Raw genomic sequence first — 16,863 nt, forward strand, 5'->3', positions numbered from 1 at the left:
GCAGCTCAGATAGTAGTTAACGCCCGGGAAGAGGCCGGCCTCGGCGATGCCGAGGAAGAAGCGCGCCGCCAGCAGGCCCGGGTAGTTGTGCACGATGCCCATGAGGGTCTGGGTGACGCCCCAGACGAAGATGATGGCGGTGAAGAACACGCGTGGGCTCAGCCGCTTCAGCAGCGCGTTGGTCACGGGCTCGGCCGCCGCGTAGCTGATGAAAAAGATGGTCAGGGTCATGTTGTAGTTCTGGCCTTGCATGCCCAGGTCGTCCTCCATGCCCGCAAGGCGCGCGTTGCCGATGTTGGTGCGGTCCAGGAAGGACATGAGGTACACTGTGAGCCAGGAATTTGGGTTTGTCAGTAAAAACAACTCGGCGTGTAAGGTCTGAGAGGGGATTGAGGGTAGGGTAGACTAACAAAGACTTAGCCAAGGGATTAGGGCCACGTCCACCTTCCACATCAGCTTACGGTCCTGCGATTTGGGTTAGCATGTTGAGCTTGCTCACTTGGAGTATGGGTTCTCTACGATAGCTGCTCTCTCCTCGGGCGTCTTGTCCGCATCGGGATCCGGCAGGTTCGCGAGAAGCGCCGCCCGTTCGACGTGCAGAGCATTGGCCGCGGGCTTGCCCTCCGACAGACTTGCGGCCTCGAGGTCGAAGCCATGGTCCTTCTTCTCGTCGACCGGAACACCGTGGTGCGGTCTTTGGAATGGCACAGGGGCCGCCATTGTCGCACCCTTGGTCACACTTCGTGGTGGGCCAGACTAAGACAATGTACGGAAGCCTCGAGGGAACAGGGAGCAAGCTCGAAGTGGTCTGGGAGCGGGTTGAAGAGGGGGAGAAGAAGGAAGCACACTGGCTAGCAGTACCACGAGGGCAGACTCCGGGGTTCGCGGGGGTGACCATCTCCCCTTTATACCTATTCACTCAAGATGGGACACACTCGTCGACGGCCCAATTTCAAGCCGGTCATCCCTTGTCACCATCCTTGATCCAATCCTTCCGCGAACCATGAAGAGCGGATGCCCACAGACGTGGTGGGCAGGCCGATTGGATATGACATCCGCGGCGAGGATATGAATTTATCCCTAGCAGCTATGGCGGAGTCAGCGGAGCAGCCAAGGCCCCCTAACCCCAGATGCCAAGTCATGGGGTGTCTTGCGCAGTGCACAGACTTGCAAATACCCATGATGATGGATGATGATGTTGGATCCTCAGCATTTTCCTTTCACTAATCAAAAAACTGCGCTCGCCTCCTTGGTTAGCCGTGAGATAACGGCATGTCTCCCTCCTCTCCTTGCTTTCCGACGAGGGGGTTAATCAATTCCTGTCGCTGACCGTCTCGGGGGATGGTGAAAATCATAAGAGCAAGGCCATAAATAGATTCTCTGCCACGGCCCACGACAAAGCAAAGCAAACATGCTGCACTCGCCCGCCCGACCGTTGGCAATAACAATAAAGCATCCTTGTCTGTGGGTTCGTGCCTTGGCACCTAGACAAGGCAATAGATATCAGGCTGGAACCCTCTTATTAGATTTCAGTACCTACTCGATGTTACGATAGGCTTCTTTCTGATAGGCCATTTCGGATCCGGGCCACCGGCTGCGGGCTTTCTTCCGTCTTCGAGAGCCGTTCGCGGTCGCCAAGAACGTGCTTACAATTACCCCGCATGTCTTTGGGTGCTCCTTCCATCCAGAATCACACTCTCCTCCAGGTTTCGGGCGACGATCTATCCTTGACGTGGTCTAGACTTGTCAATTACCCCAATCCCCCCAATGTGTCCGACGTTGCAGCGCACAACTCATGAAACTTGCCACCATCTTTGGAGATGGGGCTGCTCTCACTAATTCAAATGTGAATGACGCAAGGATACAAGAAATGATTGATTCGCTTTATCTGTTGCTGCAGAATGGGTTTACCACCAGCCAAGTACTTGTAAACTGCGACTCCATACACCGCAGTGCGGATTGAAGGATGAGGGATGACTTCTGTCGGCCTTGGACAGTGGCAATGGTACTGAGGCCAATGATCTGCCTTCAATCGAGGCAACATTTATTTATATCCAAGCCATCTTCAGACCGCTTTGCATTGCCCACAGGTATCCACGAACCTGCCCTAAGCGGCAGGTGTATGCGCTGCTTATCGTGAAATACCTACGACCTGAACTCCTTATTATCGACCATTCCATCCGCATAGCTGACTGTAAGCCTAATGGCCGCCCCTCATCATGTCAGCTGTTGACCCCAAGCTATGCGTGAACACCAGCACCGAGGCTACGCGACCAGCTTACCAGCTGGAACCTCCGAGGTATCTGGAAGTTCGTTCCCCGTCAACGGTCCTTCTTTGAGGATAATGCTACTTGCCACAGACGTATTAGCGCCTCTCATAAGCGACTACGCCTCGATTTGCGGCAATATGATTAAGTCCCTGGGCGGTGTCCGGAAGCGGCACACGGCGCTCCCCAAACTACGAGAACAACCCATAGGAGAAAAGTGACGTACCAAAAGGGTACTGGGGTAGACAAAACCCCATGGAAACCCGCGGCCCGGCTTACTGGAAAGCGACGACAATGGTCATGATTCCCAGAAGAAGCACACAGCCAGGAATATCTAATCTCTCCAGGGACCGGGCGAGTTGGTGCGAAACCCCGTCGGTTGGTGGGTGACCTGCTGGTCCTTTGCTCAGATGACAGGGAAAGTCAGCAGGGACTCCTACGCTTGCCATGCCAGACTCATGACGCCAACTGGGACATGGAATGGGAAATTTCATTTCCAGGTCGTGACCGAGATGGCCATGTCTATCATTTGAGTAGCGTATCCTCTTCAGGGGGTATCATCTCAATGGTAACGATGACGACGAGCGCGTAACTGCCACCGCCACTTATATCCTGAGAGACACGCAAGACAGCACTTCATGATATGGGTAGGAATAAATATTGGCCCAATGCGTCATGTCGAGAACTTTAGAACAAGAGACACTGGGAGACATTGCGACGTAGGTAGCTCACAATTGTGTCATAGTCTCAGCTCCTGTACACCCACTCGAGAAAATGGTGAACATAAGGATGGACAACACGTGGATGGGCTTTCGACCGAAGATGTCCCACAACTTGGCTACGATGACAATAAAACCTGAAATATCGCGTGCTTTATTATAATATTAGTATGATATTATCACACCCGGAGTAATAATCGTTAACTAATTATCAGTGCCTGTTACATAGTAGCTTCCCGCCGTTATTAGCCACATCTTAGTTCTTAATCTGCTCAGGCCGTAATTATCCGATCCCTTTGCCGGGCCGACTCACGAACGGATACGCCGGTTAGCATGCCATAAAAGGGTATATTTCTCTCCTGGCATACCTAGATCACCTCAAGGATGGTAGGCTCACGCTCCGATCAAACGGTGACGTACTATTCATCAGTTTTGTACATTCGCCTGGCCTTCGTTCAAAACCCAGGCCCTGTTGTTCGGTAAGGCCCCGAATTGATTGGGTTTCAACACCTTGACAGCCGTCCAGGGTGAATATTATTACATCATCATGTGGCAACTCCGCACGTGTCTGACGCGCCCTCATTCCGGCGGCAAACATTGGAACACCTAAGGATAAGCATTTGAATTCGACTCGAGATCAACCCGGCGGTAGCTAAGACGCTGTGGTATTTCGACTTCACAACTCTACGACTATTTCATAGCGGACCACGAGGGGCCCAACTTGAGCTTCCGGCCTCTCGTGAACTATTGGGACGAAGACCTGGCCAAGTAATCTGGGTGAATAGCCCGCAACCATACGTGGGGGCCCTTGGGAACTGCAAGTATCGGGCAGTGATGAATATCCATAGCCGGAGTACTGCAGAACTTGCTATTCGCACACGCGACAGTAATGCCCGTTAGCGACGGTTGTATGCACTGTCGGATTCCATCAAACCTCACGCATTTTCTTTGCCTGCTGAAGTATGGCGAGCAACTGAGTCGTATGATTCACACTACCCGAACGACATGACTTACTCGATGGGGTCGAGATCAGATAGACAGCTATACACATTCGTTGACAGAACTTCTTGCGGCCGCACAGCAATAACCAGGCATCCAACTCCAAGATGGAATTGCCCTATTTGCCGTATCATCTTGGTGGTTTTCGTCAAAGAGATATGTTGCTCTAGAGCGGTTGGCGTTGGGGCTACTGCCCATTGGTGTCATGGACGAACGAAGGGTCCGGTCCCTATGCTAATTGCTGATCTATTCATCAACTTCGGGAGGAACATCCCGAAGTCACGGCAATTCGGTGGCAAGCTTGGATCGCACCATAGCCATCTAGCGATCAATAACTTGCATCGTTTTGGAAATTGCCGTCTTCTTCAGCAGGGAGCAACCTCCCAGCGAGATGGCGTACAGAGCCAGCAGAGAAGCCTGGCATCGGACTAGATGCGGCTGATGGGGTTCCGATAATCGAACAGGTAGGGTACTTGAACATCATCATGGCTGGAGTTGCAAGCAAGCTCAAATGAGCGGGCAGATTGGCGGGCGACTTCATTCCAGCTCGCCGCCCTGGTTCCGGCTGTTCTCCGACATCCTGTAAGCCTCGGCATACTCATCCCTCTCGAGGGTCAAAACATGACATTGATGTTGAAGCTGCTCAAATTCCATGAGCTTTGAGCGAAGCCTGCGGATAAGTTCATGCTTTTCAAGGGACTCAAGATCTTCTCGGTCTGTACACCGAAGGTCCGGCAGGATATTGGGCTTTCCGATGAGCGGTTTGCCGTTATTGGCGGATGTTGCCTTGGGCTGGCGCAATGGCGAGTGTTGATCTAATGGTGCCGGCATGAGGGGCATCTGGCTATCTGTTTTCGGCCGAGCGACTGGCAGGGCATTGCTTGACGGTGACGGAGGAGGGAATGAGCGCTGTGTGCTCTCGCGGTCGTGGCCGGCGTCATCATCGCCATCATCTTCGTTGGCACTGCCAGGCGAGACCAGGATTGAATGGGAAGTCTCCATGTGACGCTTGAAGTTGTCGAAGCGGCCGAAACTTCGACTCTTGCCTTTGCATTGCGGGTGGCGACAATAATATTGTCTACCGATACGATGCCTTGATCTCCGATGACGGGCCATAGAGTCCAGGCGAGTCAACTTTTCACCGCACTCCGGGCAGGCGTAGACGCCCACTGCCCGAGAAGAGGCACTCAGGCGTGTAGGGCCGCCATCGACACCGGGGATGTGTGCCTACTTATCTTAGCGACTGGAAGCCAATGCCATGAATTGTTGACCTACCTCCAGGCATGTTCGTCATGTGACTGATGTGCTTGAGAAGGTGCGTACTCGGGATGACAAAGGGCAGAAGTCGCGCCCGTACGTTCACTGTCAGACATGTCTCTGGACATCAGCACAGTTGATACTCTTGAAAGTGGTTCTGGACGCTTAGGCAAGGCTATCGTTTGTCTATGCGATTAGGGTCAGTCGAATGTTTTGTCTGCCTTGGACGGACGGGAGATTGATGGGCTGCATAGAGGTATGTATGCAAACTCACCGCGCTTGCTAGAATCTGGCAGCCCAGGATACGTCATCTCATCACAGTTTTCCACGGAAGTCACGATGGAAAGAAGCGTCAAATTTATTGAGCGGACGAGTTGCAAATAGGAGCCCTCGGCATCAATTTGGTCTCGGGTTTATGGTTGATCTCGCACGCGCAATCGCAATCAGGCAGTGCTGAAAATTGAAGCTCAAAACCAAGGCAATCAAGGCCCCATCCATTCCCCATTAGTTAGTTCGGGCCACACCCACCAACCACCAGTCCACCAGCACCCACTTCCAACTGTGGCGCGGGGAAGGGCAAGAGCGCCGAGTGGCTTATTAGAGAACAAATCGTATCTATCAATGGAGTCCATGGTCAACATGAGCTGAGCCAAGTTCGAACTGGGCTTCATTACCGCGTACTTTTTACTGTCGCCGCGTGATCCTCTCCCTCTGAACTGAAAAATATGGCAATGCCGCGAGTACGGCAGAGCATTCGCGCGACAGGAACATCTTTCGCGTCATCTCCGAAGCCGCCATATGAAAGGGGTGCAGCTTGCAGCAAGCGGTTCTTGAGGTTGGTCTCTCTTTAACGGCATCGGGTGGCCGTCCGTAACACCGACTACAAGGCACTTGACTCTTCGATCTATTCATCTTAGGCAACTTCTCAAAATGGATTATCCAGAGCCGCTCATCGTCCCTCCACTGTCACTGCCCCACCAACAGACCTTCATTATCCTCCATGGGCGCGGCTCATCGGCCAGCCTATTTGGACCACCCCTTCTAGACACGCCCCTTTCCCTCAAAGTATCATCGTCACCTTCGTCAAAAAGGTCTCCTCCGCCTGGTGTCCAATCACTAGCAACCGCTTTCCCACATGCCCGATTTGTCTTCCCGTCTGCTCCCCGGCGTCGGGCCGCCGTCTACAAGCGTACACTCACGCATCAGTGGTTCGACAATTGGGACCTGGACCCGCCGACCATAAAGCGCGAGGAGCTCCAGAATCCGGGCCTCCGCGAGACCACCGCATACCTGCATCAGCTCTTGCGGGCCGAGATCGAGTCGGTCCCGGGGGGTGTCAAGAACATCTTCCTCGGTGGTCTCAGTCAGGGCTGCGCCGCCTCGCTCATCGCCCTATTGCTCTGGGATGGTGATCCTCTGGGCGCTTTTGTGGGCATGTGCGGGTGGCTCCCGTACGCATATCGACTGAGTGGCCTCATCCAGGCGGGAACGGAGGAGAAGGGTGCCGATGCTTTCGACCCGTTTCAGCGTGATGAAGACGAAGAAGACGAGTCCCAGGATGAGGCAATCGTTCCGGAGCGCCCAATCGACGAAGCCGTAACTTGGCTGAGAGAACAAATCGACCAAGAATGCGGCAATCGTATCACACGAAAGCAAATTGGGCCGGATATGACTCCTGTATTCCTTGGACATGGCGTTCTGGATGACAAAGTTGGTGTTGTGTTAGGCAGAATGACAAGGAATACCCTAACCAAATTGGGACTTCAGGTGACATGGGGGGAGTACGAAGACCTTGGTCACTGGTACTCGAAAGAAATGCTCCGGGATCTAACCGACTTCCTCTATGTTAAATCTCTGGGAGACACCCAAGAGTGAAGGCGTTCAGGAGACGTCGCCAATACCAACATCGAGAAGATCCGCGGCTACCTATCTGGATGCCAGTGGAATTTCACATACTGAATGTAATTTTGTCAATTCGGGACCCAAAATGGTTGAATTGGTTTACACCTAGTTGCCAATTAGGGAAAGCCAGTCGAGCAAGGTTAGGTACAAAACGTACTGCAAGTCCACGTCAATTCATTCTCTATGGTAAAGATCCTCGAGCCTGACGAGCTACAGATCCCGAGTTATACAATGTCACCTTGGGTGCTATGCATCATCCTACATAACAGACACTTGCCAGTGAAGATGCGGAGCATGAGGGGGGGGGAAGGACTTGAGGGGGCATTTTGACAGGTGGGGTAGTTCTCGGTCCATGCCACCCCCAGAATCAGTCCCTGTCAATTCCCCATGGGGTACTACTACCCGCTGTGAGCACTCAGATCCTGGTGCTCATAGACATGGCGTGTTAAAGCTGAACGAATCCGGATTAGCGAGAATCCGGGCGTACTTGTCAGTCGTATAAGTCCTTGACTGCCCGGCACCAAGTATGGTTGCCCCTCACATCATGTCGCCCCCGTGGTGTAAGCAAGAGACGCTTCAACAGAGCCGTTAGGATGACAACTGAAAAACATGGTACCGCAGAAGCGGCAGATATTCTCGAAAATGCGCTGCCGCATAGCTTCGCTACACCGGAGAAGACACTGGATCTGGCCAAGCAGGCCAACAGCGAGGAACATAGTCTAACACTGCGAGACGCTCTGCGGCAGTACCCAAGGGCCGTTCTCTGGTCGGCCTTGCTCTCGACCTCCATAATCATGGAGGGATACGACCTTGTATTGATGAGCTCCTTCTTCGCACAGCCGGCCTTCTCCGAGCATTTCGGCGTATATGACCCCGGCACCGGCAAGTACCAAATCACCGCGTCGTGGCAGAACGGCCTGTCCAACGCCGTCAGCGTCGGAACTATGGTCGGCGCGTTCGCGAACGGCTACTTCACCCACAAGTTCGGCTATCGCAAGGTCCTACTCGCGTCGCTGTGTCTCATCACGACTTTCATCTTCATCCCCTTCTTTGCTGTTAACCTGCCCATGCTGCTGGTGGGCGAGTTCCTGTGCGGGGTCCCCTGGGGCGTCTTTGCCACCATGGCGACCGCCTATGCTTCCGAGATCTGCCCCATGGCCCTGCGCGGCCACCTGACCGTCTACGTAAACCTCTGCTGGGCCTTCGGCCAGCTCATCTCCGCGGGCGTCCAGGCGGGCTTCTCTGAGAACCCGACGGAATGGGCTTATAGAACCCCCTTCGCCATCCAGTGGGCCTGGCCCATTCCCCTGTTCGCCATCCACTGGTTCGCGCCCGAGTCTCCCTGGTACTACGTCCGCATCAATCGCCCGGACCTTGCCGAGGAGAGCCTCGTCCGCCTCGGCTCGGCGGGGCGCACGAGAACCAAGACGAGCGCGCGTGAGGCCGTGGCCATGATGATCCACACCAACGAGCTCGAGAAGCGCGTCGGCGAGGGCACCTCGTACCTGGACTGCTTCCGCGGCATCGACCGCCGCCGCACCGAGATCGCGTGCATGGTCTTCGCCGCGCAGCCCTTCTGCGGGTCATCCATGGGCGGGACGCCGACCTACTTCTTCGTGCAGGCGGGCCTGCCGAGCACCATATCGTTCCAGATGTCGTGCGGCGGTCTGGGCCTCGCGGCGCTCGGCACCATTGTCGTGTGGTGGCTAATGCAGCACTTCGGCCGGCGCACGCTGTACCTCTGGGGCCTCGGCCTGCTGACGGCGATCCTGATGGTTGTGGGCTTCATCAGCGTGGGCACGGGCGCCGGCTCGGCCGCGGGCAACTATGCGCAGGCCACCATGATGCTGCTGTGGCTCTTCGTCTACTACCTGACCGTGGGGCCCATCTGCTACGCCATCATCGGCGAGACCTCGTCGATCCGGCTGCGCACCAAGAGCGTCTGCCTCAGCCGCATCGTCTACTACGCCGCCCAGATCGTCTGCAACGTCGTCAACCCCTACATGCTGAACCCGACGGCGGGCGACTGGAAGGGCAAGACGGGCTTCTTCTGGGGCGGCATGGCGTTCTTGTTCTTCGTCTGGACCTATTTCCGCCTGCCCGAGATGCGGGGCAAGACGTTCGAGGAGCTGGATGTCCTGTTTGCGCGCGGGGTGCGGACCCGGGATTTCGCTGGATACAGGGTGGATGCGTATGCGGAGGGGGATGGGGCTTTGAGAAAGGCCAAGTGAGGGCGGAGAAAGCACAAGTCTCGAACTGGTATATAGGAGCAGGGTGGTTCACAGCTGGTGATGGAGTTAGCTATTTCCCATAAGGGGCTCAGGGGCTCAGATTATCCAGTGACCACTTGGTACAGCATCTTCTGAGCTTACAGCCACGTACGCTCCTGAGTAATTCCTCGAGTTTTATGTAAAGATGGAATTGCGAAATGATCAAGAAGCTTCGTTTGTACTGCTTGCGCTGTAAGTAGACAGCCTCACCATTATTCGCTTTGGAACGGCAACAAGCTTCACCACCCAGCTACCCATCTATCGAGCTAGCAGATGAGTAATTCAGAGCCCTCAGTATAGATAAAAGCTCACATGCTAGGGTTGAGGCGTGGCGATAGCCTTTCTGGTTATTATTGCCCTGGGATAATGGTCATTAGCTACACTGTATACTTAAGTGCAGTACTGGGAGTAGTCTTACCCCCTAGGAATGAGCAAAGTTTAAACCCCCTAAAAGATGTCCAAGAACCTGAGTTATAGCTATAATGCGGTCACCCGTGGGCCATTACTGCATAGTATTCAAAACTTTCGTGCCTGCCAGAAGCGGAGGTGTCCATGGAAAGGCAACCATACTATGAGTTGCAAAAAGTACAGACAAAAAAGAAGAGACCAGATATGCTCAGTACAGGATTCGAACCTGTATCCGCTTTACTACTAATAAGTACTCAGTACTTAGAATAAAGAAGCTTTACCGTTAAACCAAATGAGCCTGAATATCTCCGAGCACGCTGCCGCCGGCCAGCTTGAATACTCAGCGATCACCTTATTCCCTCTTATAACTAACTCCGAGGCTTCCTTGTTGTGGGGCAATTTCGACGTCGGCCATAGTTGATGCACAACGCCCTCAAAATTGGGAACTGGCAATTCATGACTGACTGAGTGATAAAAGGGTGTGTTAGGCGGACGTACGAGTAGAAGGGTAATCTGCCAACCAGGTCAAATCGACAAGCCTAGCTACTGGTATACCTTAAGCCATGGACAAAGCAGTGGTATTTCAATACTTGATAACTATAGGTTAGCTGACTGTTGGATGACTTAAGCTACATTGTGAGATTCTTACCAGCAGCTAGAGTAAGTGGATACCAATGCTATGCCGAAGGCCCTACATGCTCCCCCTTTTCTACTTTGTGAAGAGACTCTTCCCATATTCAGATTTCATCGCTGTGAATAAGTAACAGTCGAGCATTTTTGTGTGAGATGCGAGAACAATCAGAACAAGGCACTTGGAGTTCTAAACCAGAACTGCAATACCTGTTTGAGCCAGGTTTTGTGTCAAATTATCTTTGTGTTCTCCAAGACTGTCTCTCACCGCCCCCTTCCGACCTTTTTCTTCTTTCTCACTGGTGTTTACCGTCTGACTGGACCAGTATAATGCATTGCTCTAACCAAAGTAAGCACCAAGAATCCCAGTCGCTCAAAGCCCACCAGGTAGATGGACCCTGGCTAAGCTAAGTGTTGATACATTTGATCCAGGGCCAAAATCGTTCATCAGAGAGACTTCGGTTCCCGGGAGAAACCTGGGCTGTCTCCAGATCCGAACCGTCCTGTGTGTACCGAAGTTTCAGTAGCGAGGGTGGTATGCAGGTTTCATTGGGATCATGCATAAGTACTGCATATTCGGTCTGGAATAGCACCCCGATGCCGACTTCGTGATACAAGAGCGGCATTGTCCGGCCAACCGGCCAAATCAACTTTCCGCCACTGTCCTGCAAGCTGCTGCCTTGAATTCATCGTACCCGATGGCACTGAACGACCCAGTTGGAAGTTGGAGCTTGCTGGACCTTGTTTTGACTTGTCTGTACTCCGTATATACCCTAATATCGATCAGCATCACTGCCTCACACCTAACAACCTGCGCCAACCGATCTTGCTTTTCTGGCGGCATGCGTCCGTGTCTCGGGTTCACAGATCCGATTAGCTGCATTTCCTGGAAATCTCTTTGAATGTGAAGTGTTACCCGTTTAGGCGGTGGAGAAAGCCGGGCATGAATTGGCAAGCTTCTTCTTGCTCTTACCTACGATACCATACAGTAGTAGCGCCACATCGTTAGCAGAACAGGTCAGTCGTCACGTCATTGTTGCGCGCCATTTGTCTTATGACATTATATTCATATAGTACTCTTTAGCAAGAAGTAACATGTAATTAGCGAGTGAACGAAGGATACTGAGATCGCAGAGACCAAGATCAGAACTCTGGTTGGTGGAGAAGGTAGACAGAGTCCACCAAATGCCAACTGCCCATCTCATTCAGCCTCATCAAGGGGCTCTTCTTCACCGTACTCCTCATCGTTTTCGTCGTCAATGGTCGCGTCCTGGTACTGCTGGTACTCGGCAATCAGGTCGTTCATGTTCGACTCAGCCTCGGTGAACTCCATCTCATCCATTCCCTCGCCCGTGTACCAATGAAGGAAGGCTTTGCGGCGGAACATGGCACTGAACTGCTCCCCAACACGCTTGAAGATCTCCTGAATAGAGGTAGAGTTGCCCACGAACGTCGACGCCATCTTCAGCCCCTTGGGGGGAATGGAGCAAAGCGACGTCTGGACGTTGTTGGGGATCCACTCGACGAAGTAATTCGAGTTGCGTTGCTGAACGCCGAACATCTGGTCTTCAACCGTCTTCATCGCCACATTTCCACGGAACATGACGGAGCATGTCAGGTATCGACCATTGCGGAAGTCAGAACCGGTCATCATGTTCTTCGGATCAAACATCTGTTGGGTAAGGTCGGGTACTGAAACAGCCCGGAATGAATGGGCGCCACGGCCCGTGAGAGGTGCAAAGCCGACCATAAAGAAGTGAAGTCGAGGGAATGGGACCTAGATGACAGAACCATTAGTACCAATCGGGCTTCTGGACCACTGGTGAAGAGCTGGGTGCATGTCTTACCATATTCACGGCAAGCTTGCGTAGATCCGAATTCAGCTGGCCAGGGAAGCGAAGCGAGGTCGATATGCCGGACATGACGGCGGACACGAGATGGTTGTAATCGCCATACGATGGGTTAGAGAGTTTCAAGGTACGCAGGCAGATGTCATGAAGGGACTCGTTGTCGATACAGAAGGTTGCGTCCGAGTTTTCGACGAGCTGGTGGACCGACAGCGTAGCGTTGTACGGCTCCACGACAGTGTCAGACACCTTGGGGGACGGGACCACGCTGAACGTTGCCATCATGCGGTCAGGAAATTCTAAGCAATAGGTAAGTTAGGTTCTTCCTGGTGCGGGAAACTCAGGAAGCGTAGCATACCTTCGCGAATCTTGGAGATGAGCAAGGTGCCCATGCCAGAACCAGTGCCACCGCCGAGCGAGTGGGTGATCTGGAAGCCCTGCAGACAATCGCAACCTTCGGCTTCGCGGCGCACGACATCAAGCACCTGGTCCACGAGCTCGGCGCCTTCGGTGTAATGACCCTTGGCCCAGTTGTTGCCGGCGCCCGACTGGCCGAAGACGAAATTGTCCGGGCGGAACATTTTGCCGAAAGGACCAGCGCGCACGGCGTCCATGGTGCCCGGCTCCAGGTCAATCAGGACTGCGCGGGGCACATATTTGTCGTTGGATGCCTGATTGCCACCAGACATTAGCAGCCAACCAAAAAGGCGAGACCTGCGATCCTATATCATATCGCGCGTACCTCGTTGAAATAGACGCTGATGCGGTCGAGCTGCAAGTCCGAGGTTCCTTGGTATCTGCATGGGTTTCAGCAAGTGTCGTCGTCACTCGCGACAATTGGTCGGGAAGGAACACTTACTGGCCGTCGCTGTCTAGGCCATGCTCAGCGGAGATGTTCTGCCAAAAGGCAGAACCAATCTGGTTGCCCTGTTCGGTCGCGAATCAGCAACAGCTCGAAGTTCAAGTCGAAATCCGAGTCTGACGGGTCCTTACACATTGGCCTGTTTGGAGGTGTACCTAAGCAATCGATTCCTGTTAGCTCCAATCCCCGACTTGGCCGTCTTGCACGGCAGACTCACGATTTCACGCATGATGTAGGTGCTGGCTGATTCTGATGCTGTTTGGCTGCTGACTCGGTCGCTTGCTTAAGAGGGAGGACTGCTCGACGTGATGGAAGTAGGCGAGAAACAGAAGAGCTGGCAAAAAAAAAAAAAAAAAACATGAGAAGGGATCAAATTGAAATCCGGGGTTGTGCAGGGAATTCGAATCCCGTCCCGTCGCCAGATAAGCACTAGTGCAACATTTGAGGGATGTTCAATTCTCGTTGCCTACTGCAAGTACCTTCTGCAGCTAGGCGTAACAGGTCATCAATCAATTGAGTAGCACTTCAGGTAGGGTGATGCCCACCTTGATTGGCTCCGACCACGAGCCGAGCGCTGTACTGGCAGCCTGCCACTTCCTCGTGCCGCAACCGTTTAAACCCAAAAAGGCGACGTTGCTTATGTTACCTATTGATACCATACTTGCATACCGGGCAATCACGAAGACTTGGAAGAAATCACCAGCGACGACAGGAACATCTGGTCATGGAGGGTTGGTCAGGACTTGTGAGGTAATAGTGACTTGAGGTACTGCTATAATAGGGCTTGGGCCCGCTAGAACTTGGGTGGTCTGGATTGATATTGATCATGTCGCAGAGCCGGCGTTGATTCCGGTTCATGTGGTACAGGCGCGTCCGACAAAAGTAAACAAATGCTGCATACATGTACCGACCGGGGAGGTGCTACACACCTGCATCCAGGCACCGAACTTGCGGTGAGATGGGATGAGGTGGTGCCCATTATCAACAGTCGCTCCGGATGTGTGGCACACCTAACTCAGCACCATCGGGCTTGACATTCGCATCCATGCCGACAGATCAATTCCATCCAAATATTTTGACAATTTATCTGGACCTGCGTCACCTCTTCAATGTAACTTGGTATCTCTCAGCACCCATCCCTTGCGTATATTCAGCCATCCCTGACGTGCCTAGGGAGAGATTCTGCAACTAAGGAAGCCATCATCTCCCTTTATTGTACCACACGTGGCTTGCGCCATAACTAGCCGCACTTTTCATAAAGAAACAATCTCAAGTTTACTTCGATCTGAACACCTTTTATGATACGTGTGCACTATCTTGGGCAATTCATGCTGCAGGTGCTGGCATGCTTACATCTCCTACATACATTCACGGGCGGTATTGGCTGCGGCCAGCTTGCACATTTGTTTGGGATTGCTGCGGTTGGTAACATTGTTCTTTGATGTATATTCTACTGCATATGTCGATTTATGCCTGAGTTACGCTGTCATTCATCGGGAAACTTGGGGGTTGGGGGGCTGAGCCCGGGAAATACGACAACTTTCTCGCGAAAATGGACTAATTTACCTTCAACTTACCGTACCAATGCCCTATCACCAACTTACCTCCTCCGGAGGGTTTCCTTGAACACCCTCCTCCGTGTCGGCCACTGTTAGAGTAGTCGCCAAATCCGGCCCCGATGGCCCCGCCTCGGACGGGTGGTGGCATAGGTCGTCGCTGACGGGAGCAGGACACAAGTCACTCATCATCAGCCAGTGCAGCACCTCGCCTCCGATGTCACGCGCGTTATGGTGGTGCTCAAGGATCGACTACCGGTCGCGGCACGCCCGCCTCTCCTCCTCGCCGAAGGCGATCCCGTAGCCCGTTTCCTGCGCGACGCGCCCCACGCCGTCAAACTGCTCGGGCTTCGGGGCAAAGCAGCGCCACATGCCACAAGCGTGGGCGACGCGCGAGACCAGGCCGGGCCACTCGGCGGGGCCGCCGAGCGGCAGCGACTGGATGTGGCGCAAGATGTGCATCAACATGGACGCACCCGACGCGTTGCCGTGCAGAATCATGTGCCTAAGCACACCATCGCACCACCAGGGCGTGTCGCCGTTGCTAATGTCGTTGATCAGCGACAGGTCCTCCAGTGGGACGCCCTTTGGGGCGTTCCACAGAAGACGATCGAGCTGTTCCGTGACGGCGGAGAGCAGATTGGGGCACCAACCCCCGACAAGGTTATTAGCCTCCTCGGCGGCCTCGGCGGCGCGGACGCGTTCCTCGTGCTCCGCGAAGCCGGACTGGTGGGCCAGGATGTCAGTCTTGAGGAACACGATCCAGGGGTCGTAATACCCGCTGCTGTTGTTGTGCCAGAAACAGTGGGCGGCACAAAGTGTGCAGAGGCCGTACCGGTGGTTCGTCTCGTGCATGGCGCTCAGTCACTCGCTCGCCTGGTTCCAGTAGAAGTGGTGGCGACGGAGCGGGCCCACGCGGGCGCAGAGGTCCGGGCCCGGCAGGCAGATCGAGTCGTTGGGGAAGTACTGCCGGACTGCGTGCCCGCAGGCGTAGTGGTGGGTGGCGATTGTTTGGCACATGGTAGATGAAATGGGTGAACAAATATCGATATGATCAGAGAAGTTGTTTGTGGACGTTTGTAACTGAGATATGCGATATCCTTGGCTTCAGGGTCTATCCTATTCACTGGTACTACTTGATCGTTTATATAAAGAGATAAATATAAAGCATAAAGAAATCGTGTTAGTTGAAATGTCTTTGTAAGGTCTCGGAGCAAGCTAACTCTTCTATAAACAATGTTCTTTATGCTTTGTTAATCCAAGTGAGTGTTATACAGCATCCTGATCATAGAAGCATGCCACTCTTCAGTCGTTTTCCCACTCTGTAGAAGCCTCCTTCTTTTTATACACGAATCACTTTAAACGTAATTGCACAGTATCCAATACTTGGCCATCGCTAGTATTCACTTCACCACTTCTCCTGCAACTAAAAGGTACCGAGTCCGCTAATAGAACCTTCTTCGCTCCTGTGAGGTTCAGATCGCGCAGTACGATGAGCACCTTAGGAAACCCGCCGGCAAACCATTTAATTCAATCTTTTTGTACGTCACGCTGTCATGTGCAGTCGTTTGGTAGTATATAAATAGTAGACTTAGGCTATTGTAATATCTCTCACCAACTTCAGGCCAGTCTTTGCATCACTTACCCAAATTTATAACCTTATATTGCTATAATTGCTCTATGTACCTGGTTTTTTGTTTCAAAATACACATTCAGACAGCCACATCATGAAAAGTCCGACGGCATGCCAGTAATTTTACGAGAATGCCATGGCCGTCAATGTGTCCTCACGCAATGTTTTCCTCCTGAGGGATGGCATACAGTCGACAGATACTCCCAAGGTATGTCATAATGGGCATATAAATAGATTTAGGGGTAGAAGAATCAGTAAGGTGTCATCCACGGTAGGAGGTCACAAGTGAAAATGACATACAGTGGTTAAATGGGGAGTGTCCCACGGCCGTGAAAGGGATGATCAATCCGTCACGGATCCCTACACCCTACCCGTACTAGGGGACAACTACACCAATGACTTTATGAAGGGCACGGTAGCAGAGTGTCTGATTGGTTGGAAGCCGTGTTCCATCCTGGAATCCATGTTCGAGAGCCCGCAACTGCGCATTGATACGACCACAGACGACTTCGA

General features: G+C 53.1%; 6 protein-coding genes across 6 annotated transcripts; 2 read left to right on the forward strand and 4 right to left on the reverse strand.

The window, feature by feature from the left end:
- Positions 1-495: 495 nt before the first annotated feature.
- On the reverse strand, positions 496-720 carry PG994_001231 (major facilitator superfamily domain-containing protein; the record flags this gene model as incomplete). Its single annotated transcript, XM_066852640.1, has 1 exon — positions 496-720. One exon carries the CDS (start codon positions 718-720, stop codon positions 496-498), a length of 225 nt encoding a protein of 74 aa, XP_066720781.1.
- A 3,802-nt stretch (positions 721-4,522) lies between these two features.
- Positions 4,523-5,101, reverse strand: PG994_001232 (uncharacterized protein; the record flags this gene model as incomplete). The annotated part of the gene is made up of 1 exon (XM_066852641.1): positions 4,523-5,101. One exon carries the CDS (start codon positions 5,099-5,101, stop codon positions 4,523-4,525), a length of 579 nt encoding a protein of 192 aa, XP_066720782.1.
- A 1,071-nt stretch (positions 5,102-6,172) lies between these two features.
- On the forward strand, positions 6,173-7,117 carry PG994_001233 (uncharacterized protein; the record flags this gene model as incomplete). Its single annotated transcript, XM_066852642.1, has 1 exon — positions 6,173-7,117. The coding sequence occupies one exon, from the start codon at positions 6,173-6,175 to the stop codon at positions 7,115-7,117; it is 945 nt and encodes a 314-aa protein (XP_066720783.1).
- A 620-nt stretch (positions 7,118-7,737) lies between these two features.
- Positions 7,738-9,375, forward strand: PG994_001234 (Maltose permease MAL31; the record flags this gene model as incomplete). Its single annotated transcript, XM_066852643.1, has 1 exon — positions 7,738-9,375. The coding sequence occupies one exon, from the start codon at positions 7,738-7,740 to the stop codon at positions 9,373-9,375; it is 1,638 nt and encodes a 545-aa protein (XP_066720784.1).
- A 2,278-nt stretch (positions 9,376-11,653) lies between these two features.
- On the reverse strand, positions 11,654-13,390 carry PG994_001235 (beta-tubulin family protein; the record flags this gene model as incomplete). Its single annotated transcript, XM_066852644.1, has 6 exons — positions 11,654-12,229; positions 12,300-12,598; positions 12,658-12,970; positions 13,042-13,096; positions 13,159-13,226; positions 13,379-13,390. 6 exons carry the CDS (start codon positions 13,388-13,390, stop codon positions 11,654-11,656), a joined length of 1,323 nt encoding a protein of 440 aa, XP_066720785.1.
- A 1,579-nt stretch (positions 13,391-14,969) lies between these two features.
- On the reverse strand, positions 14,970-15,572 carry PG994_001236 (uncharacterized protein; the record flags this gene model as incomplete). Its single annotated transcript, XM_066852645.1, has 1 exon — positions 14,970-15,572. The coding sequence occupies one exon, from the start codon at positions 15,570-15,572 to the stop codon at positions 14,970-14,972; it is 603 nt and encodes a 200-aa protein (XP_066720786.1).
- Between the last annotated feature and the right edge of the window lie 1,291 nt (positions 15,573-16,863).

Source organism: Apiospora phragmitis, assembly GCF_038363925.1.
Source record: "Apiospora phragmitis strain CBS 135458 chromosome Unknown utg000002l:1.0-5516284.0:1.0-5523493.0, whole genome shotgun sequence".
NCBI classification, from domain to species: Eukaryota; Fungi; Ascomycota; class Sordariomycetes; order Amphisphaeriales; family Apiosporaceae; genus Apiospora; species Apiospora phragmitis.